This window comes from Nanorana parkeri, unplaced genomic scaffold (assembly GCF_000935625.1).
Source record: "Nanorana parkeri isolate BGI_ZX_2015 unplaced genomic scaffold, ASM93562v1 scaffold164, whole genome shotgun sequence".
NCBI lineage: Eukaryota > Metazoa > Chordata > Amphibia > Anura > Dicroglossidae > Nanorana > Nanorana parkeri.
Window position 1 is genome coordinate 1673463 of NW_017306432.1, and position 20016 is coordinate 1693478.

The 20016-nt window shown below is 41.6% G+C and overlaps 1 protein-coding gene across 1 annotated transcript in view; it reads right to left on the reverse strand.

Moving 5' to 3' along the window:
- Window positions 1–16774: 16774 nt before the first annotated feature.
- SYN2 (synapsin II) overlaps window positions 16775–20016 on the reverse strand; it is a 279216-nt gene continuing 275974 nt past the window's right edge. The window contains exon 16 of the mRNA XM_018554553.1: window positions 16775–17094. Within this exon, the coding sequence (XP_018410055.1) occupies window positions 16959–17094 (136 nt within the window). The 3' untranslated portion in view covers window positions 16775–16958. The remainder of the gene's footprint in view (window positions 17095–20016) is intronic.

Below are 20016 nucleotides of genomic sequence, written 5' to 3' on the forward strand. Positions count from 1 at the left end.
CAGTGAGCTTGCAGAGCTCTTGCTATGACCTGCAGGACTCTTGCTGTAGACTTGCCAAGCAAATTTGCTACAAATTCAAAAAGTGTCAACTAGAACTGCAAGTGTTCTGCAGGTCTACAACTTGCCAGGAACCTGTGCAGCAAGTTAACAAAATTAAAATTTTACCCTGACACAAGTTTGTGGCAAGTTATCCTTGCTATCTGGGTGTGTGACATGGCCAGCAGCAGCAGGGACAGGTTTGTACCCATAGCCGCCCTGCGGAATTAACCTTTAATACAGTGTCAACTCGATGGGTATTTTGAAGTTAATCTGTGTGTATAAAGTAACAGGTTCTCCTGATAGTCCACACTTTTGCTGCTGAAACAAACATTTCTTGCACTCTTCTGATGTCAAAGCCCATAGAAAAATCCCTGTGTGAGTTCAGGATTGGTGTAGGTGGGAGTCTATACATGTTCTATACAGGTTTAGGCATGATAAATCTACTCCCTAATGTTGCTGTGGCCACTGAAGTGCTGAGAACATTGAAGGAGAGAGCACCATATACTTCCACATTAGCTGTCCCAGGCATTACACTGGAATCCAGCTGGCAAATGCAATTGCAGGGGCAATAGTATCAGCATCAGATGCCAGCGGCTGTACAATCTAAATGGACTCTGAAAGGACAAAAGTACATATTTGTTTAAAGTGTATAAGTGTATTAGGCCTACTTACCACAGACGGAAAGGGGGAGGTAAAAACAGGCAGTGGATCTGCGTTTTTTTTTGTTTTTTTTTAAGCATGTCAAATTTTTATTGCAAATAATAAAAAATAAAATATTACATTACAATCAAGCATTGGTATGGCGCAGAGACTACATATCAGTGCACAGACTGAAATCCAGACAAGTAAGCAAATTACTTCCATGAAGTGAAACTGATTAACTAGATCTATACCATATGGCTACCTTCCGCTGGATTATTGCGCATCAAATATGTGCCATACGAACAACAAGTAGCCGACCCCATAACCATGAGGGTCGGAACTGTGGGGAGAAGACCAATTCGATCCATTAGTGGTAATCGTGGGTGCAACAGGAGTAGCACTCGTGGTGGAGAGTGGTGGTGGGAACCTCGATTGAGAACAGCATGTCAAGGGTCAAAGGACATCCAGGGGACCTAGGGAACCCGTCAGTTTGGCCTCGAGGTACCAGTTGGACAGCTTAAAAATGGACATCAGACCTTGCAGCTGTTGTAACGAAAACTCTGCTGCAACATAGGATGTCCAAGTAGCAAAAAACGTTCTAGTGCGAGCTTGATTAAACTTAGTGTCCAACTTGTCCAATAATAACAAGCGATTCAGCAGGGGGCGGAATGTGTCCATGGATGGGGGATCAGGTAAGATCCAGTTACACAGGATCGCCTTTTTGGCCGTCAGAAGACAGAGATGCTCCCAGCGAGTAGGACAGGAGGGGTTCCCGTTCATAGGCAGGGGGAGGGCATGCAGTAGGCAGACGGTTGGGGACAATGTCCTGTTCTTATGTGAGTGCACATTCGTGAAGGACACTATGGCGGACCAAAAATTTTATATATGAGGGCAGGACCATAGTAGGTGATGGAGATCAGGTAGGGGGAGATGGCATTTTGGACAATCCGTCAACCATAAGGACGACGTACCCCGAGTGGGGATATCGAAGGCATGATAGGCTCTATGAACTGTTTTAAAGTATGTTTCCCGCCAGGATTCATTGATAATAACCTTCCTGATTTGCTGCCAACCCTGCTCCACCATATGGATTGTGTCTTCCGTGGTCATGTCCAAAAATTCCGCCCAGCGGCCAATGTGGGACGGCACTGAGCTGGAGGATTCTTGTATGTGGGTCACTACGTTCCGGGCTATAAGGGACAAGGGGCATCTTAGTCTGGGTGAAGAGAATAATGGAGAGAGGGGTGAATGGACCATTTTAGGCCAGGGCAGTATAAGGTGACTGGAGATAAAGTGGCTTAATTGCATGTATGGGTAACTATGGGAGGGCGGGAGACGGTGTTGGGTTTGGAGATCTTGTAAGGTCTTTAGACGCCCTTGGGCGTCAAAGACGTCCGCTAGAACCACAATACCCCTAGCTGCCCATATCCGGAAGGCATTAGAGTCAGCGCCAGCCGCAAGTCCTGGAGAGGATCTGAGGGGCATCATTGGGGAGATGATGCTGGGCAGGTGGAGGATTTTTCTGATTTCCCTCCAGGCTATCACGGTGCCCCTGAGGAGTATGTTGGATCTGCGTTTTTACCAGCCCCCAACTGCCCACCTAAAGGCTAAAATAGCAGCCACACAGGCTTCTTCGCATGCCGCGCCCAGCAAATTTTATACAACATTTTGTGTTTGGCAGGCAGTACCACTTGCCAAATCCGACAATTGCAATCAATGGGTCATGCCGCAAACACATGCCAACTGCTTTCCGTGGTATTGCAGTGCAAAATCCCCATTGGAATAAAAAGATTTAAAAAAACAGGCATTCAGGAGGCAGAAACAGCGCCCCCTGAATGCTTGTAAACCAGCTGTGAACCACCCTCTGAAATGTGATCCACCTTGGGTCCCTTTTCAGAGGAGTAGTGGAGCTTACCGCCCATGTGAACAAGGCCTACATGTGCATAGAAGGTTAAATGAGTTCAGAAAGAGGCCATTTTGTATTCCAACTACTTCCTGACCAACTGATATGTGTAAGCAAAACCTGGCATACATTCCCTGGGCGGTATTTATCAGTGTGCTAAAAATAACCCCTTCTCCTTGTGAAACTCTGAAATTATTTTCTCCTCGTGTTTTATGCTGTCACAGCTGACAAAATGCAACAAATGCAACATTTCCCTATCTTGTGTTTTTAATATCTAGGCAGGTAGTAAGCATTCTAAAAATGTTAACAGTTCTCATAAGCATTCTAAAAATGTTGAGCAACTGTATGAAACCACAAAGACATCAATCGGAGATAACTAAAAGAACATCTGAAACAGGTATTTGCTGGTTCTTTGAAAAACTCTAATAATTTTCAGAATCGATTAACCCTGTCATCATTTGCAGCCCTGGCCAGGGCAACGCTTAGAGGAATCGACATATTAGAGAGAATGCCACAGAGCAGTAGCACGTGAACAGAGAGTGGCTGGAAACACCTTGATACACTGGTTTTGTTACTTATTAGCTAACCTTAAAGAGAAAGGAAGAATGTTCCCTTTGAATTTGCTGAATCATGCTGATCATTGGAGTCCTGTGCTGTACAACAAATACTTATTAAAGAGCAATCAGTCAGGCTTCATTCCAAGGCAAGAAAAATGACTTCTGAATAGCTGACACTTCAGATTGAATGAGTGCGAGTAGGTGCAATTTTTCATATCAACTGGAAAAAGAAGCTTCTATATTTGTCTTTCTTATCATTAAAATAGACCTTTCAGGAACTGTACGAGTCCAAATGAAAACATTTCTACCATGTCCTATGCAGCAGCAGAATAATTTCTAAGATTTCAGTATCAGATCTAGCTTTTGTCATTATACGTGACATGAGTCCAGTGACTGTGCCTAGGCTAAAATGAGGTGCATCAGCATGCTGCAGGTAGGGGAAGCATTTCCTCAGTCTCCTCTCCCTCAGTGGACAGGCTACAATATTACAACTTTGAAGATACAGTCCACTTTTTTGAAAAAAAACTATAAATAACTGCACACATCAAAGAAAAAATTTACATTTATTATTTTTTTGCATTGGAGCCAGTGAAGCAGGGGTAGGCAACTCCAGCCCTCCAGTTGGTCTTTAACTACAAATGCCAACATGCCTCTGGGAGTCATGTCTGTAACTGTCAGTTTTCCAATGCCTCTTTGAGACTTTTAGTTCCACAACAGCTGGCGGGCCCATCCCTGCAGTAAAGGATTGCAATTGCCATGAGTGCAGTGCTGCGTCTCCTGCAGATTCTCCTTTCTATCTCTGTCTGTGTAATTGGCTTTAACTTGAAGGTGTATGTATAGCCCAATTTTTCTTTTTAGATTTGGATAGAACAGGAAACGGTTAAAACTATTAGCAATGCATATATTTATTTTGCTGTCTTTGTATGATTGGGAAAATGTAACTTCACCTCCTAACCTGGAGACACAACAGGAAATTAACGGAGATCTCCCAAAGTGATGGGTATTCCCCTCTTAGACAGCTCTCACTGGCACAGGTGCCCCCATTGAGATAACTTACCTCTTGTTCGGGAGACAACTGAAAACATTCTGGATTTCTGTGCAATTTATACAGTCTGTACAGGAAGTGGCGTAACTAGAACCTTCAAGGCCCCGGTGCAAGAAACAATGAAGGGCCCCCCCAACCCCCATCACCATGGCACTGTGTGGTTAACAGGAAGACTGCCGAGGTGCCCAGCAAGCGCGGGACCTCAGGAAGCTGCTTCAGTTTAAAAATTTAGTGCCGATGGTCTGTCGAGAACGCCGACCCAGTATCTGCACTTGCGCACAGACAGGATTAACGAGGAAACCGGGATTTATTTACAAAGTATTAGTGTGTAATAGTTAATTGTGACCGTTAAAAATATATAAAATATTATTAACGGTCACAATTAACGATTCAAACTAAATACTAAATCCCGGTTTCCTCGATAATAGTGCTGAAGTCAGCAAATTCAACAAGGTCAGTGTTCTCGACAGAACACCAGTATCTGCCCTTAGTATCGGGGCATTTTCACGAAAACAATTACTTATGAAAATGCCAGTATTGGCACTGGTGTGTCCCCACTTAATAATATATTGTATTGCTGGGACTTGTAGTCCTGCATAGTTGCAATGCAGCAGAATACCACCAACTATGCAGGACTACAAGCCCAAGCAATAGATTATAATGAAAATAACACCAGCCTCTCAGCACCCCCTTCCTGTCCAGCCTTCACCCACCCACTCTTACCTGACTCTCAGACCACCACTGTCACTTTCTTCCATGTCCCGGCGGTCAGGGGGTGGGACTAAGCGGAGCGGGTCCTCTCCCAACACAGCTGAATATGCTGCCTGGCGGTGCCTGCAGCACATTCTGCTGGGCGGCTGACAGTGACAGTGCCCGTGCATGTCCCGCTTCTACTCCTGTGGGTGGCAGAGCAGCAGGGAAGGAGCGGCACTATCGTGGGGGGAGGGGCGGCATGAAGGAGCTGCGGCGCTCTTGTTCCTCTCTGGGCCCCCCCCCAACAAGCAGAACGCCAGGGCCTGGTCGCGATTGCAAACGCTGCGACCCTGGTAGTTCCGCCAGTGTGTACAGGTACCCAGATCACTTGTACTTGCCTACAAATGTGGCCTGCAATCATGGCAAGTGGGAGCAGACTGAGAAATGTCAATTTCCTGATCTGCTTTATGATCAATGTAGCTGGGAGCGATGTGCTTTCGGCTTCAGAGCTGTCAGAAGCCGACTGAAGACAGACAGTCAATCACTTTCCTGATCGCCTGTTTTAGATCACCTGTATTGGAGTGCAGGAGAGACATCAGGGGTCTAATAGATCCCAGATGTCTCCATAAAGGGAAGCTGCCACCGCCAAATGCTATCACATAGGGGCTTGTTATCCCCTTTTAATAGCAATGAAGTTAGGTGAAAAATAAAGATAAAAACATTAAAAAAAAACTATAAAATAAATAAAAAACAGCCCGGCCATCTGAATGTGAATGCACACGTGTGTGTAGGGCATGCATGTGTATCTAAATGATGATTGCGCCACGCATGTTGGATATCACTGTGAACGTTGGAGTGAGAACAATAATTTTACGGCCATAATTTGCTGTTAACTCTAAAGTGATGAGCAGTAAAGTTTGCTTATGGACAATTTTGAGTACAATAGTTTTTCGATTTTGCATGACACGTTTGGTATCTATTTAGGCGGTGACACCATCTTTAACCACTTGCTGACCGGGGTGTTGACACCCCCTTCCTGTCCAGGCAATTTTTCAGTATTCAGCGCTGCGGTACTTTGGCTGACATTTATTCCGTCATGCAAAGCTGTTCTGAAATTAATTTTATACTATTTTTTGGGGACAGATAGAGCTTTCTTTTGGTTGTATTTAATCACCACTGGGGTTTTTATTTTTACTATATAACAAAAAAAGTACAGAATATTTTTTTAAAATGGTTTTCCCTTTATTATTTTAGGAAACATTTATTTTTACCCAATTTTTTAGTAAAATATAAAAGGCGGGGTCACGTCGGGTAAATAGACACCAAACATGTCAAGCCTTAAAATTGCGCGCACCCGCGAAATCGCAAAAAAAACACCATAGCCAAAATTGGCGATAGGCGACGCTTTAAAAGATTTTACCACTCATCAGTTTAGTGTTATCAGTGATTAATGGCCCGGGAATTATTGCTTTAATTGCGACATTTGCGGTGATATGTAACACGTGCAGCATAATTGGAGCAACCGTCGTTTTTGCCTGTAGGCGCATCTAACGCATTTTTGCGCATTTATGTTGGGGACTTTGTTTTTTTTTTGTTTTGTGTGTGTACATTTTTATTTATTTTGTGAGCAATTTTTTTTGTAAACTTTTTGTACACTTAACTTTATTGTTTTCACATAGGGTGCTAAGAAATCCCCTATGTGATAACAAATTACAGTTACAGGTCCCCTTTATGGAGACATCAGGGGTCTCTAAGACCCCTAATGTCACCTAGGGACCCCCAGAGAAGCTGATGAAGCACAGATCTGCTTCATCAGCTTCTCTCCAGTTTCTGTGCCAGAGAGTGACAGAGGAATGCAGAAGTGATGTAATATGCATCACTTCCTGCATTCAGAGACCGGGAGGAGAGTGGAGGGAGATTGCTTACTGATCTCCCTCTGTTCTCAGTGCACATCGCCCGGAATGGATGCATGCCTGGGATCGCGGGGACGGCTGCGGCGGGGACAGCGACAAGAGGTAAGGAGGTGGGCGCACTCTGACTTGCATCATACAAGCGATCGGGCGTCTTTACAGACGCCGGACCGCTTGTATGTAAAATCCAGGGGGCGCGCACGAGCGGCCACGGGCACGAAGGACGTCTAAAAATGCCCACCCGCATCCAGGAGACTCCCGTCTGGCCGTCTTTCAAAGTTCGGCGGACGTGAGGTGGTTAATACTTTGGGTATTATATTATGTTGTGTGCACTAAAACTCATTTTTGTTTTTTTTTTCCTAAAATATCGATTTGATAAACATTTCTGCAAATTTATTGTGACATAAAAATCAGAAAATACATAATTGTTTGGGGGTTTAAAGTCAATTTCTATCAATTTCAAATTTTAGCGTGTGTGCAAACATTTTAAAAATGCTCTGATACTAAGGTGGGTAAAGTGCAGCTGTCATGAGAGTAATATGTAAGCTGTCATTATTGAATGATCCCTGAAAATACTAGTTCCCTGCCTCCTTCTGTTTTTAGCACTTCAGAGTCACAGACTAAAAACACAAAGCAGAAAATTAATTACAATTGCTATATAACTGTTCTGGGTCAGTGACATAGTATATAATGCAAATCAAGGGAAGGATAGCCAGGCACCTAGCACTTTCAGAAATGGAGGTTGAAATGTAATAACCTGTAAATTTCGTGCCTCTAGTAAAATTTACAAATGTCTTCAATATCTTGAGATGTTTTCTTGTTTTTTTTTAATTCATGTAAAAACATTATTTAACAGGCTTTATTGGTTCTTAAGGAGGCCACAGCTAATGATCATTGTTATTTTTATGATTAAATGCTACCTTTTTGATTATTCACATTATGGATTGACAATGTTTTTTCAGAAATCAGTTGGGCGTATAAATAAAGAGATCTTTAAATAACACTATGCTGTGAGACAGGCTCACCCACCCACTGGGGAACATCATACAGTATGAAATCACTCCAAAGTGGAATAGGACTGTCAAAAATGGATAAGCTAAGTCTAGTAAATACAAGGAGTCCATTGCTATTAACAAATTTCTATAAAATGATGCTGTTTTTAAAAGGAGGCGTACCCCTCCAAAGTCTCCTTTAATAAGTCTGCTTTTTATTTTGGGATAAATTAATGGCAGCAATTTGAATCAGGGAATTCAGGTATATGAAAATGTAATTCAATACTACAGGATAAAGAACAAAACAGACTGGATGGCTGGTAAAGCTCAACTCCAGGCACTAGAAAAAAAAAACTCTTGTAGCAGGGACACATTGTAAGGGTTAAATGCCCATAAGGTCTAGTGTTAGGGAAAGACACTGCAATATTTACCTTATTCCTCATTTTAGCAGTCGTCCTCCACGCTGTGTGACGATTCTCCCCAAACCTCTTCTCTAAGGTGCTCCGGCCAGTGGTTGCGCTCTGATGTCATCACATACAATGCAGGACCAAAAGTCCTCCATTGTGTGTGAGGATGGAGAGGGCCTGGCAAGCGTCAGAGAGACAAGAAGCAATGTTGTCACCCTTGTGCTCACTGTGCTTTAGACTACAGTGCTAAGAAATGACATTGCAGGGAAGGGGTGTGTATCAGCTTAGTTTCAATTGATTGACAAGGCCCCCAGTTTATCAATTAACTGTTCAGTTTGCAGTAGGCTGCACATCAAAGATTTTGAAGGAGTGGAGAAAGCTAAGTAGGCTACAGGATTTAGGGATAATGGTACAATAAGTGCAGTTATCCTTTATAGTGTATTTTTTGTTTTGTTGCTCTGCTACAACTCAGAACTGCCATATGCAGTGTGTAGTATCTTAAACAGGTGGTTTCCGTAAAAAGGAACCTATTAGTCCTCATTTACATGACCTTCAATGATCATACACTGCCAAGATCAGCGTATTTCTGATATCAGGTCCAAAGGTAGGCCTAGCCTGTACAAATCAATGACAGGCTGACCGGCTTTGCAGCTGTTTGCATGTAATCGCACATTGAGTAATTACCTGTGGCTAGGCACAGATGAACGTCCCTGCATGCACACTGTCTGTATACAGGCAGGGCTAGTGCTGCCACTAGGCAAACGTGGTAACCACCTAGGGTGCACTGCTGCCTAGGGCACAGCTTCGACCACTCACCCCCCTCACGGTGCCCCCCCCCCCCGTCTATTTCAAATTGCAAAAGCCAATTGCAGGCTGGCTATTGCACCCTCACACTAAACAGATGAGCGGAATTGAGAGACAACTTTCTCTCTCAGGTCCGCTTCTCTGCTCAGTGTGTGGGGCTTCAATAGCCAGTCTGCTATTGGATATTTCAAATTAAAATAGCCAATAGCAGTCTGGCTTTTGCTCCTGGCTGCATACATCCATCTGTCGCCTGTGGAAGGTAGCCAGCAGGAGAATGGGGCCCAGGCGGGGAGTGGGATTTGGGGTTACGCCTAGGGTTGCCACCTGTGTGACTACCATGGTTCCTTCCATAGACACAGTGGAGAAAAAAATGGGATGAGAAATGTGTTATCTGCAGGATTACCAGATGAAAAAAAAGGAATGTAGTGATTACATCACTGCCTGGCCAAACAAAAGTGATAAACTCTAATAGTTTGTTGGACCGCCTTTAGCTTTGATCAAGATATGTATTTGCAATGGCATTTTTTAAATAAGTTTATGCAATGTCACAACATTTATTTCCTTCCAGAGCAGCATTCATTTTTCATCAAGATCTTGTAGCGATGATCGGAGAGTCAGGTCACTGTGTAAAGTCTTCTCCAACACATCCCAAAGATTGTCAGTACGGTTAATATCTGGACTATGTGGTGGCCAATCCATGTGTGAAAATGATGTCTCATGCTCCCTGAACCACTCTCTCATAATTTGAGCCTGATGAATCCTGGCATTGCCATCTTGGAATATGCCTGCGTTATCAGAAAGGAAAAAATCTATTGATGTCAAAACCTGACCATTCAGTATATTCAGGTAGGCAGCTGACATCATGTTTTGGGCACATTGCGCTGCTGAACCTAGACCTGACCAACTGAAGCAACCCCTACAGCTCCTATCTATTTGCTTAGCTAAATCCAGGTGGTGACTTTTTTTTTTTGGTCAGGCAGTGTATAAGGGGGGGTTCCGGTATGCTTTAACCCTAACTCACTATGCTTTCCCTCGCTTCTTCCTGTATCAGTGTCAGCTCAGAGCAATAGTTCCAAAAGGCTATGCAGACAAGTCTTTAACCTTGTGTAGGGCAATCAGGTGTAAAAGATGGAAGTGATACCTGAGGACCTCTGGGTTTTGTCAACAAGGTAAGGTGACCATGATAAATTCCTCTTACAGAGGGAAGCATATTGAATACATATGTAGGTTTTGCTTTGTTAAGTTTAAGCCTTATATAATCCAGAAACATTGGCTTTTTTTGTGCATAATGACAATGTAAATAAATATCCTTGATGGAGAAATGTTCTGATGATATATTCCTGTTCCTGTGTCACTGTGACACAGTTAGCAAATATTAGCCTTTATGCCAAGTGATGGCTGGTGACAATACCTACTGCTCCATTTTGCCCTCTACACATTGCTTCCAGTTAATTCAGAGATGCCTGAGTCTTACAGATAAATTTCTGATTCTGTGATTGTGATTAATTCTCCCGGTGATTGGTAGAATTTGGTCCCCTTTGCGGTTTAAAGCACACATGTTGTTTTCTACAAGAGATGTGATGGTAAAGAAGAGGTGATGGTGCTACCTGCCTCAGAGACAATTCGGTTATGAACCCCTTTTTTTTTCACATCAAATCATTTGGGAGCCATAAAAGACTATCAATGCCCCTTTCCTGTTTCTTACACAGGGTGAAGAGAAGGATTTGGTTTGTTTAAAGGCCCAAAAGATTACAGCAAATCTCATACACTGTCAATTACCATTTACGTGTATCTTAAGCCATAACTTTTTTTTTCTTTCATTTTGGCTAGAGTAGGAAATGGGTAATCCCATCATTTTTTTTTCTAGTTCCCTTATTCCCCTTTATTTCCAGTCTGTGGAGATACCACAGTAAGGGAGAAAGAAACCTTTTTTAGACAGATTTTTCATAGGACAGGTATCCCTTATATTACTGTTCCAGTGACAACTGTAAACATTTTAATATTCCATCGCATTCTCCTCCAGAAACAATGGTCACCATAACAAATTAAACTGGGAGGGTGAATTTCCCCATTGAGAGGACACTGACAGCAATCAAACCTGATATGTGTTCTTACTCTTCCCTACTAGAAAACTGAATTTGAATATAGATGCACATTAAAGGGTGTCTAGACCCAAAAACAAATATTTTATATATTGTAGCTTACCTATCCTCAGATGTGGTGGCTGCATTAGTTTTACTTTTTTAGGCGTATTTCCTTTATTTTTACCTGGTGATCTAGCCAGTAATACACTTCCTGTCTTAGGAGCAAAGGAGCCACCCTTGAACAGAAGCATTGTCACCTGGTGGGGAGGGTAGTGTTAGATGTACTAACAGATTTAGATCGACTTACATAGTTACATAGTATTTGAGGTTGAATAAAGACATAAGTCCATCAAGTCCAACCTACTGTGTGTATATTTATGTTTGAGCAGGTGTGTGCATGTGTATTAGTCCACGTGCGTTTTTGCTCTTAGGCGTACCTGTACCCCTGTATATTATGGTCTCCGAGGAACTCGTCCAGGAGTTTCTTGAATGATTCCACACTCTTAGCTGCAATCACTTCCTGCGGCAGCGAGTTCCAGACCTTAACCGCTCTGACTGTGAAGAACCCCTTGCGCCCTGTGTGTTGAAAAAAAATTTCCACCAATTTTTGGTTGTGCCCTCTGGTCTTTGTTATGGAGCTAACCGTAAACAGTTTGTTAATAAGGTTGCTGTCGCCCTTGAATAATTTATACAGGAAAATCATGTCCCCCCCTTTGACTTGACTAACAAATTAGATCTGAACTCCATCTAACAATTTTTAAGCAGTTACAGCAACAGTTTTACATACATAAGCATTTTAAGCACCACTGTCAGTGATAAATGGTTTGTCTCAACTTTCTATCTGCCACTTTTGCTGGACAGCTTGGCCTGTTAAAAGAAGTTGAAAAATAACAGACTTACTGGCTGGATTGCCAGATAAAAATAAAGGGAAAAAAAGACGAAAAAACGAAAACTAATGCAGCCACATCTAAGGATTGGTAAACTACAATATTTACATTCTTGTGTTGAAGTTCAGATACGTTTTAACATGTTTACGTTTTCAGTGATTTCATTCTCTTACATTGTTGTCATTGACCTGTTGACATAGATGTCACTGCTTTTCCTATTTTGATAGTACAATTGTCCCTACAGGCGAAACCTTATTCCACCTCCAATCTAATTTTATCTGGGAGGCAAACTAGATTGCCAATGCCTACGTAGAAAGGAAATAAAGTGTTTACTTTGGAAAACATCCCCCGGTTTCCTTATATTTAACATCAACAAGACTATCACTCAATGCTTCCCATGAGTTATTCTGCATTGTCTTAAAACAGTTTCCTCCCTCTATTGGGTATTACCATACACACAGTATATCTCATTCTTCAAGGCTGCGAGTGAATACATAATACAAGTATATTGTTAAATCAGAGTTATGCAATATTGAGAGCTTGTAGGTTCTTAGCTCAGTCAGAGCTCAGTGATCCTAATATAAATAAACATTGTATATGATCTATAACTTTTCTATTGTAGACACTAAACACTCCCAGAATACCTCGTCCCTCCCTGGATTATGATATCAGTATTGAGGAATGGAAGACTGTGATTCTGAGTCAGCTGCACCTTGACAAAAGGACTGGTTACACAAGCATAAATCACAAAACGTAGGCGAATGACATTTTTATAGTTTCTGAGCTTAGAGAAAGTATTCATTCGATATCTAACTTAAAAGATTAGAGTGTAAGAATTAAGAAAATGATCAAGGGATGCTATATACACTCACACACATATATACACTACCGGTCAAATGTTTTAGAACAAGAACACCTCCATTTTTCCAGCTTTTATTGAATTTTGTGCAGTTTATGTCTCAATGTACTCTGAAAATAAAGCCAAGAACAAATACACAATTAGACATCTAAAATAAATCATGGAGTAGTTTTCTTTAACAAAATGTAATCTAAATTGTTGACTCATCAAAGTAGCCAAATTTTACACATATATAACAGCCAAACACACGCGTGGCATTTTTTTGTACAATTAAAATTCAACATTGTTCGGAAAGTTCTTCCTGACATTGTTGCAGAAGTTCCTACAAATGTGTTGCATTTGTAAGTTGCTTTGCTTTCACCCTTCTTTCCAGTTCATCCCAAACCAGCTCAATGCAGTTTAAGTTTAGAGACTGTGCTGGCCATTCCCTGCTTTGAAGCCTACCATCTTGTTGTTTTCTTCTAAGCCTGAAAGTATGTTTTGGGTCAATATCTTGCTGTAGGATGAACCCCTGACAAATATGCATGCACCTGAGGGTATTATATGGCGCTGCAAAATGCTATGGTAGTAGTTTGGTTTAGAGCGCCACTCCCCAGGTCCAAGTCACTGGCTCTGGATTCAGCAAAAGATCCCCAAACCATCTCACTTCCTCCTCCATGTTTGACGGTTGGTGTCACACACACCATTCTTTCGCCTACTCTACGGTGTACAAAAACCCTGTGTGATGAACCGAAGATCTAAAATTTTTACTCATTGGTCCATAAGACCTTCTTGCAGTCTTCAGGAGACCACTGGTGGTGTTTCATGGTACAGGCAAGCCTCTTTTTCAAAGCAATGGCCTTGTTAGTGCCACTCAACCTGTCAAACTTGCAGCCCCAAGTCTTCTCTTCACAGTTGAAACTGAGACTTGCTTACTTTGATCATGTTAAGCTGTGCTTGAAGCTGTTGTCCTGTGAGCCCCCGTCATGCAAGCTGTTGACTCTCAGAAACGTGTCTTCTGATTCTGTTGGGGCTTTGTGTCTGCCAGACCTCTTACTATCAGAGTTGGCTCTGATAGGAAGTTTCCAAATGCCTTTTGATGATGTAGAAAACTGTACTTAAGATAAGCTGTATTTGTAGTACCGCTTATCTTAACATCTAGTACAATTCAGGCTATTTACTGGACTTGAACTGCTCACATTTCAATAAAAACTGAAAAAATGGGGGTGTTCTAAAATGTTTGACCAGTAGTGTATACATATATATATATATATACACCACATTGCCAAAAGTATTGGGACACCCTTCTAAATCATTGGATTCAGGTGTTCCATGATATTTCCTTGCTATTAAATATTCCACAGTCGAATGCAGTGGTGTAAAGTACACCGCCACTGGACTCTAGAGAAGTGGAGACGTGTTCTCTGGAGTGACTAATCACGCTTCTCTGTCTGGCAATCCGATGGACGTGTCTGGGTTTGGCAGTTGCCAGGAGAGCGTTACTTGCCTGACTGCATTGTGCCAAGTATAAAGTTTGGTGGAGGGGGGATTATGGTGTGGGTTTTTTTTAAGGGGTTGGGCTTGGCCCCTTAGTTCCAGTGAAGGGAACTCTTAAGGCATCAGCATACCAAGACATTTTGGACAGTTTCATGCTCCCAATTGTGTGGGAACAGTTTTGGGGATGGCCCCTTCCTGTTCCAACATGACTGCACACCAGTGCATAAAGCAAGGTTCATAAAGACATGGATGAGCGAGTTTGGGGTAGAGGAACTTGGCTGGCCTGCACAGAGTCCTGACCTCAACCCAATAGAACACCTTTGAGATGAAATAGAGCGGAGAGTGCGAGCCTCACAAATGCGCTTCTGAAAGAATGGTCAAATATTCCCATAGACACACTCCTAAACCTTGTGGACAGCCTTCCCAGAAGAGTTGAAGTTGTTATAGCGGCAAAGAGTGGGACAATTAAATTATGAACCCTACTTACTAAGACTGAGATGCCATTAAAGTTCATGTGCGTGTAAAGGCAGGCGTCCCAATACTTTTGTCAATATAGTGTGTAATATATATATATATATATAAAAAAGAGGTGCACCGATGCACCAAATTCTGGTATCGGGGAAGGTATCGGAGCATTTGGGCGAGTACGAGTACTCATCCAAATACTTGGTATCTGCACCGATTGCACCCTGGAAGCTTTGTAGAGCTTTGTAGGGTCGGATAAAGCCTTCATTACTAGGTTTACACCTAAACTGTTAGACAGACCTCAGTAACTAGTCTCAGCTGTCCACAGGCCTTTTTATTTACCTTTTTCATGAGTGAGCTGACTAATGTTGAGGTCTCTCTCTCTCTCTCTGTAGGTCATACACACAAAGATTTGCAGGTAAGATTAAAGCAGAACTCGAGACAGAGAACCTTTTTTTTCTCTTTTCAGTTATGTTAAAAAAGTTACCTCTGCTAAGGTTCATCCCACTGGATAGTACAGATTTACCTGTACTTCCTGTGCACTGGGGCTACAAGAGCTGCATCTCACGCCAGTGTCATTTATCCGCCCTTTTGCTTTCCCCTTATCCATTCACAGAATGCCTTGTATTTTGTGAATGGTTTACAGAATACAAGGCATTCTGTGAATGGATAAGGAAAGAGGAGGGAGAGAGGGGTGATGCTAATGTGAGCTGCAGCTCCCATAGCACTAGCACACAGGGAGTACAGGGAAATCTGTAATATACACTGTCAACAAAATTAGGAATTTTCTTGTAAAGAGCAGCAATCCGCACATGGCATCAACTTTAGCAGAGTTCACTTTTTTTTTTACAGAAACGAGAAAAGGCTCTCTGTCTGGAGTTCCTTTTTAAATATTACAGCAAGGTAATTTGAAAAGACAGAAATACAAGAATACAGGGATCTCTGCAAAAACCAAACTAAGACAAGGTCCTGTTTACACATGGCAATATGGTAAGCAATTTTCTTTACTTTACTATATCACTATTGCACAAGTACAAAACTACAATAGCTTTTATTATTATTGTTATTATTATTCAAGCTGAATTGTATCTGTTAGTGTAATCTAACTAAATTATGATGTTTGTTTAATAAATATACTTATTAAGGGAATAAATATCAATGAGTATAGGTTTTTGGCTTGTTAGTTTTTACTTCAGAGTCAAGTCAAGCTGGTGAAACTTGGACCTCCACAACAGGCTGGACACCTTGTAATGGCATTATGGTTCAGTTAGGCCTATAGAAATACTTAAACAAATCTCACTTCCACAGCCACATTGGGATAACACCTATTTTATATTTTTTTGCATAAGCTAAAAAAATGTTTTCAAAATGCTTCTCGCGGTTTAAATTGCTTTTACTTGGGTTAGGGTTTTAAGGGTTACATTTCTTCTTGCTTCTATTTCTTTCAAATGTTAGGAGGGGCTTTCATGGGTGAGGGGTCTTGTACATTGAGAGGTGGCTTTCCATTGTATGTTAATGAAGCTTATCAGATAAACACAATGTTCACATTTCAGTCCCAAGACTTTCCATTGGGACAGACCACAGTGAAAAGGGCTAAGAAAGAACATGAAATCAGCCATGTTGCCTGATTTAACAAAACATCTAAAAGGTAATAATTTTTATTATTCAAGCTATTTTTCAGTATGCCGTGTGAATAGGAACACATAAATATATGAAGGGGTTTTCCTAAATTTGACTGCAAAAGTGGAACTACACTGAAAACCTTGCTGCCTATCTGCTCACACCAAGGTGTCCATCTTTTTTATGTTCTAAAGTTGGGAGGTATGCAGTAATTGTGTTAGTTCTCCCATTTAGCATTTCTATAATGTTTTAGTAAGAAAAACTTTAACTGTAATGTGAGCTCTTTTTAGGGAGGTGTAGTGGTCCTGGCATCTACAAATTGCTTATACTTGTCCCAAAAATTATAATTAAATGATATCTGCCAAATATCATGGAAGATTTGTGGGAACTTATTGTAGAGTTTGAAACTTGACATTCATGTAGGTTATACACACACATTGGTTACATTTTACAGCATTTGCTTAGAAGCATCAAGTTAGTAGCACAAAAGCAGGGACCAAATGAGAAATTTAGAGAGGCTTTTGTTTCCTGAAGCTGATTACGCAGGACTGGTCATGGCAAACGGCTCTGGACAATTATTCTGAGAACAGACTGGCAAAAGACTTCCTCAGATTGCGGATAGTGTCTGCTCTGGTATCATCCTCATTGCTTGATGATCTGAAGAAGGATGATTGGGTGAAGTTGAAGGCATTGGTCAAAGACTGAGACTTGCTAGATAAAAAACAGAATTTTTTTTAGTAAAACTGTATCGACAACCCTAACTTCTAAGACAACACAAGACCAAAGTCTTAGTTATAAGATGAAGCACATTTCATTAATTAAAGATATATTTCATTGACATAATTTTAGAGAAGTCACATCAAGACTCTGTAAAATATTTATTTGTCTAATTTTAACAATTCCCCCTATATGAACTTGTCAAACATCAGCACACATTAAAGGATAGTTCCAGTAAATATCTTTGGAAAGGACACCAGAGAAAGAAAGTGAAATGTGCAGTGGTGTCCTTTACCAGATACTATCTTAGATTTAAGAGAGTGCAGTGATACCATTAGCTCAATGCCATGCTAGCATGTTTTTTCATTAGGAGTCAGACATATTGATAAGATTATTTACATTATGCTTCTTTATTTTATATGTAAAATATATGTAACACATATAGGTTATATCATGCATTTACATATATTAACCCCTTCATGACTGAGGCCCTTTTTTCATTTTTTTGCACCCATGATATATTCCACATTTTAAGCCTGAAAATGACTTAAAACCCCCCAACATTATATATTTTCTGAATGCCAAGACCCTATAGAATAAAATGGTGGTAGTTGCAAATTTTTATGTTGCGCAATATTAGCGCAACTCCTTATTAAACCCCAACATTTAGTGAAAAATTTTATTAAATGCCCCAAAACACAACACAATACCATTTTTTTAAATGAAATATAAAAGATGAGGTTACAACGAGTAAAACGATACCCAACATGCCCAGGTTACAAATTGCGTGCGTCCATGAAACGGCGAAAAACTGCAGTACCCAAAAAGTCAATAGAAGACGCTTTAAAGGCCCCCACAGGTCATCAATTTATAGATATACCCCAAAATACTGGCCCTAGAATTATTGCTCTCACTCCGGCGTGCGCGGCGATACCCAACATGTGTAGCGCGTTCGTCGTTTTCATACATATGTGCACCCGACGCGTGTTTACGTGGCGACACACGTGCTCGCGGGGGCGGGGGACTTTTACATTTTTTTTATTATTAGATTGATTTTATTTAATTTTAATTGAAAAAGCTTTTTTTTTTTTTTTTACTTTACTTTGACTGCTATCACATGGGGGGGCTTGCAAGCTCCCCCATGTAATAGCAGATGGTGGTGACAGGTCCTCTTTAAGGTGATGCTGGGGGTCCAAAAGACCCTCAGTGTCACCTTTACACTGGAAATGAGCTATTGAAGTGCAGATCGCACTTCAATAGCTTATAGCTGGGCTGCAGGAGCCCAGAACTGACAGCCCAGGGACCGGAAGTGATGCAATCTGCATCGCTCCCGGTCCCATAGAACGGGGAGGGGATCGATGAACGGAAGTTCGTCGACCTCCTCCCCAGCTCCGCGCGGACACCAAGGACGCCGGTCCCGTAGGAGGGGCAACGGAGCCTCTACAAGTTTAAACAGAGTCCCGGCGGCAAAAGTCGCATCTAAGCATCTAAGCAACCAATTTAAATAGCCCCGATGCTGGCGACGTACACTGTACGTCGTCAATCACGAAGGGGTCAAGGTCAGAGCTGTACAGATGGTGCCCTATGGCTGAAAGCAGCCCTACAAAGGATTTTTATGTGGTGCAGTCATCACATCCCAGATTCAATATATGATTATAATAAACTACTGGTGTAGCACTGGTATAGGACATCACAGAATGTTTTGACCTAGAGGTCCTACTGTGATATAAAGCTTTTTCCTTTCACTGCTTATGCCTATTAGCATGTATTTGCATCTCCCTGAACCCTTAGTGTAAGAAACACTTGACTGGAGTGGGGCTTGACAGCTCAGGGGTTTGTGGTTTGTATAAAGTGGATTACAGGGGGGGGAGGGTGCAATTAGTTTTGGTTTCCCTTGTCCAATTGGTGGGTTCAGAAATGAGGGAGGGGCTTAGGTGTTAAAACTAGCAGCAATCATTGAAGGAGCTTTAACCCCTTCGTGACTGACGACGTACAGTGTACGTCGCCAGCATCGGGGCTGTTTAAATAGACTCCCGGCGACTTATGCAGTTTTTCGCCGTTTCACGGTCGCACGCAATCTGTAAACTGGGCATGTTGGGTATCGTTTTACTCGTTGTAACCTCATCTTTTATATTTCATTTAAAAAATGGGTAATTTGTTGTGTTTTGGGGCATTTAATTAAATTTGTCACTAAATTTTGGGGTTTAATAAGGAGTTGCGCTAATATTGCGCAACATAAAAATTTTCAACTACCACCATTTTATTCTATAGGGTCTTGGCATTCAGAAAATATATAATGTTGGGGGTTTTACGTCATTTTTAGGCCTAAAATGTGGAATATAACATGGGTGCAAAAATTGAAAAAAGGGCCTCAGTCATGAAGGGGTTAATGTTTTATGGTAAAGGATCCAAAGCAGCCTCACCCACCCTCCCATTAAATAGCTTTTGTTTCATAACCTCAGTTGCCCCAAGTGTGGCACTGGGACATAAATGTAGTAATTTCTACAATAAGTGTCTTGTATTTTCTTTTTTTAATAGCAGCTGTTTTCTGTGCTGTATTGTGGCCTTTTCAGCCTTGGAACAATGAAGGCTTGAAGAAAGATGGAAGAGGAGATAGTATGAGTGGTTTGGTGGAGTCATAGGTTGAGGTCCCGTTGATGGCTTTTGGGTATAATTTGGGCATACCCGCAAGGCTAGGTGAATTAGAGGGGCCAGTGAAAGGTACTACTCTATTATTGGGTCTTCAGCAAAAAGGGCTCGCCAGGAGCCAGGTAAGTGGTAATTTAGCTCTGGTGGTAAAGTTTTGTTAGGGTATATTAACTACGTTAATTATTTTATTGTACTTTATTCAATTGAATTGGATAAATATTTTAAAGTGACACTAAAGTCACACATCCTACACCACCCCCCCCCCCC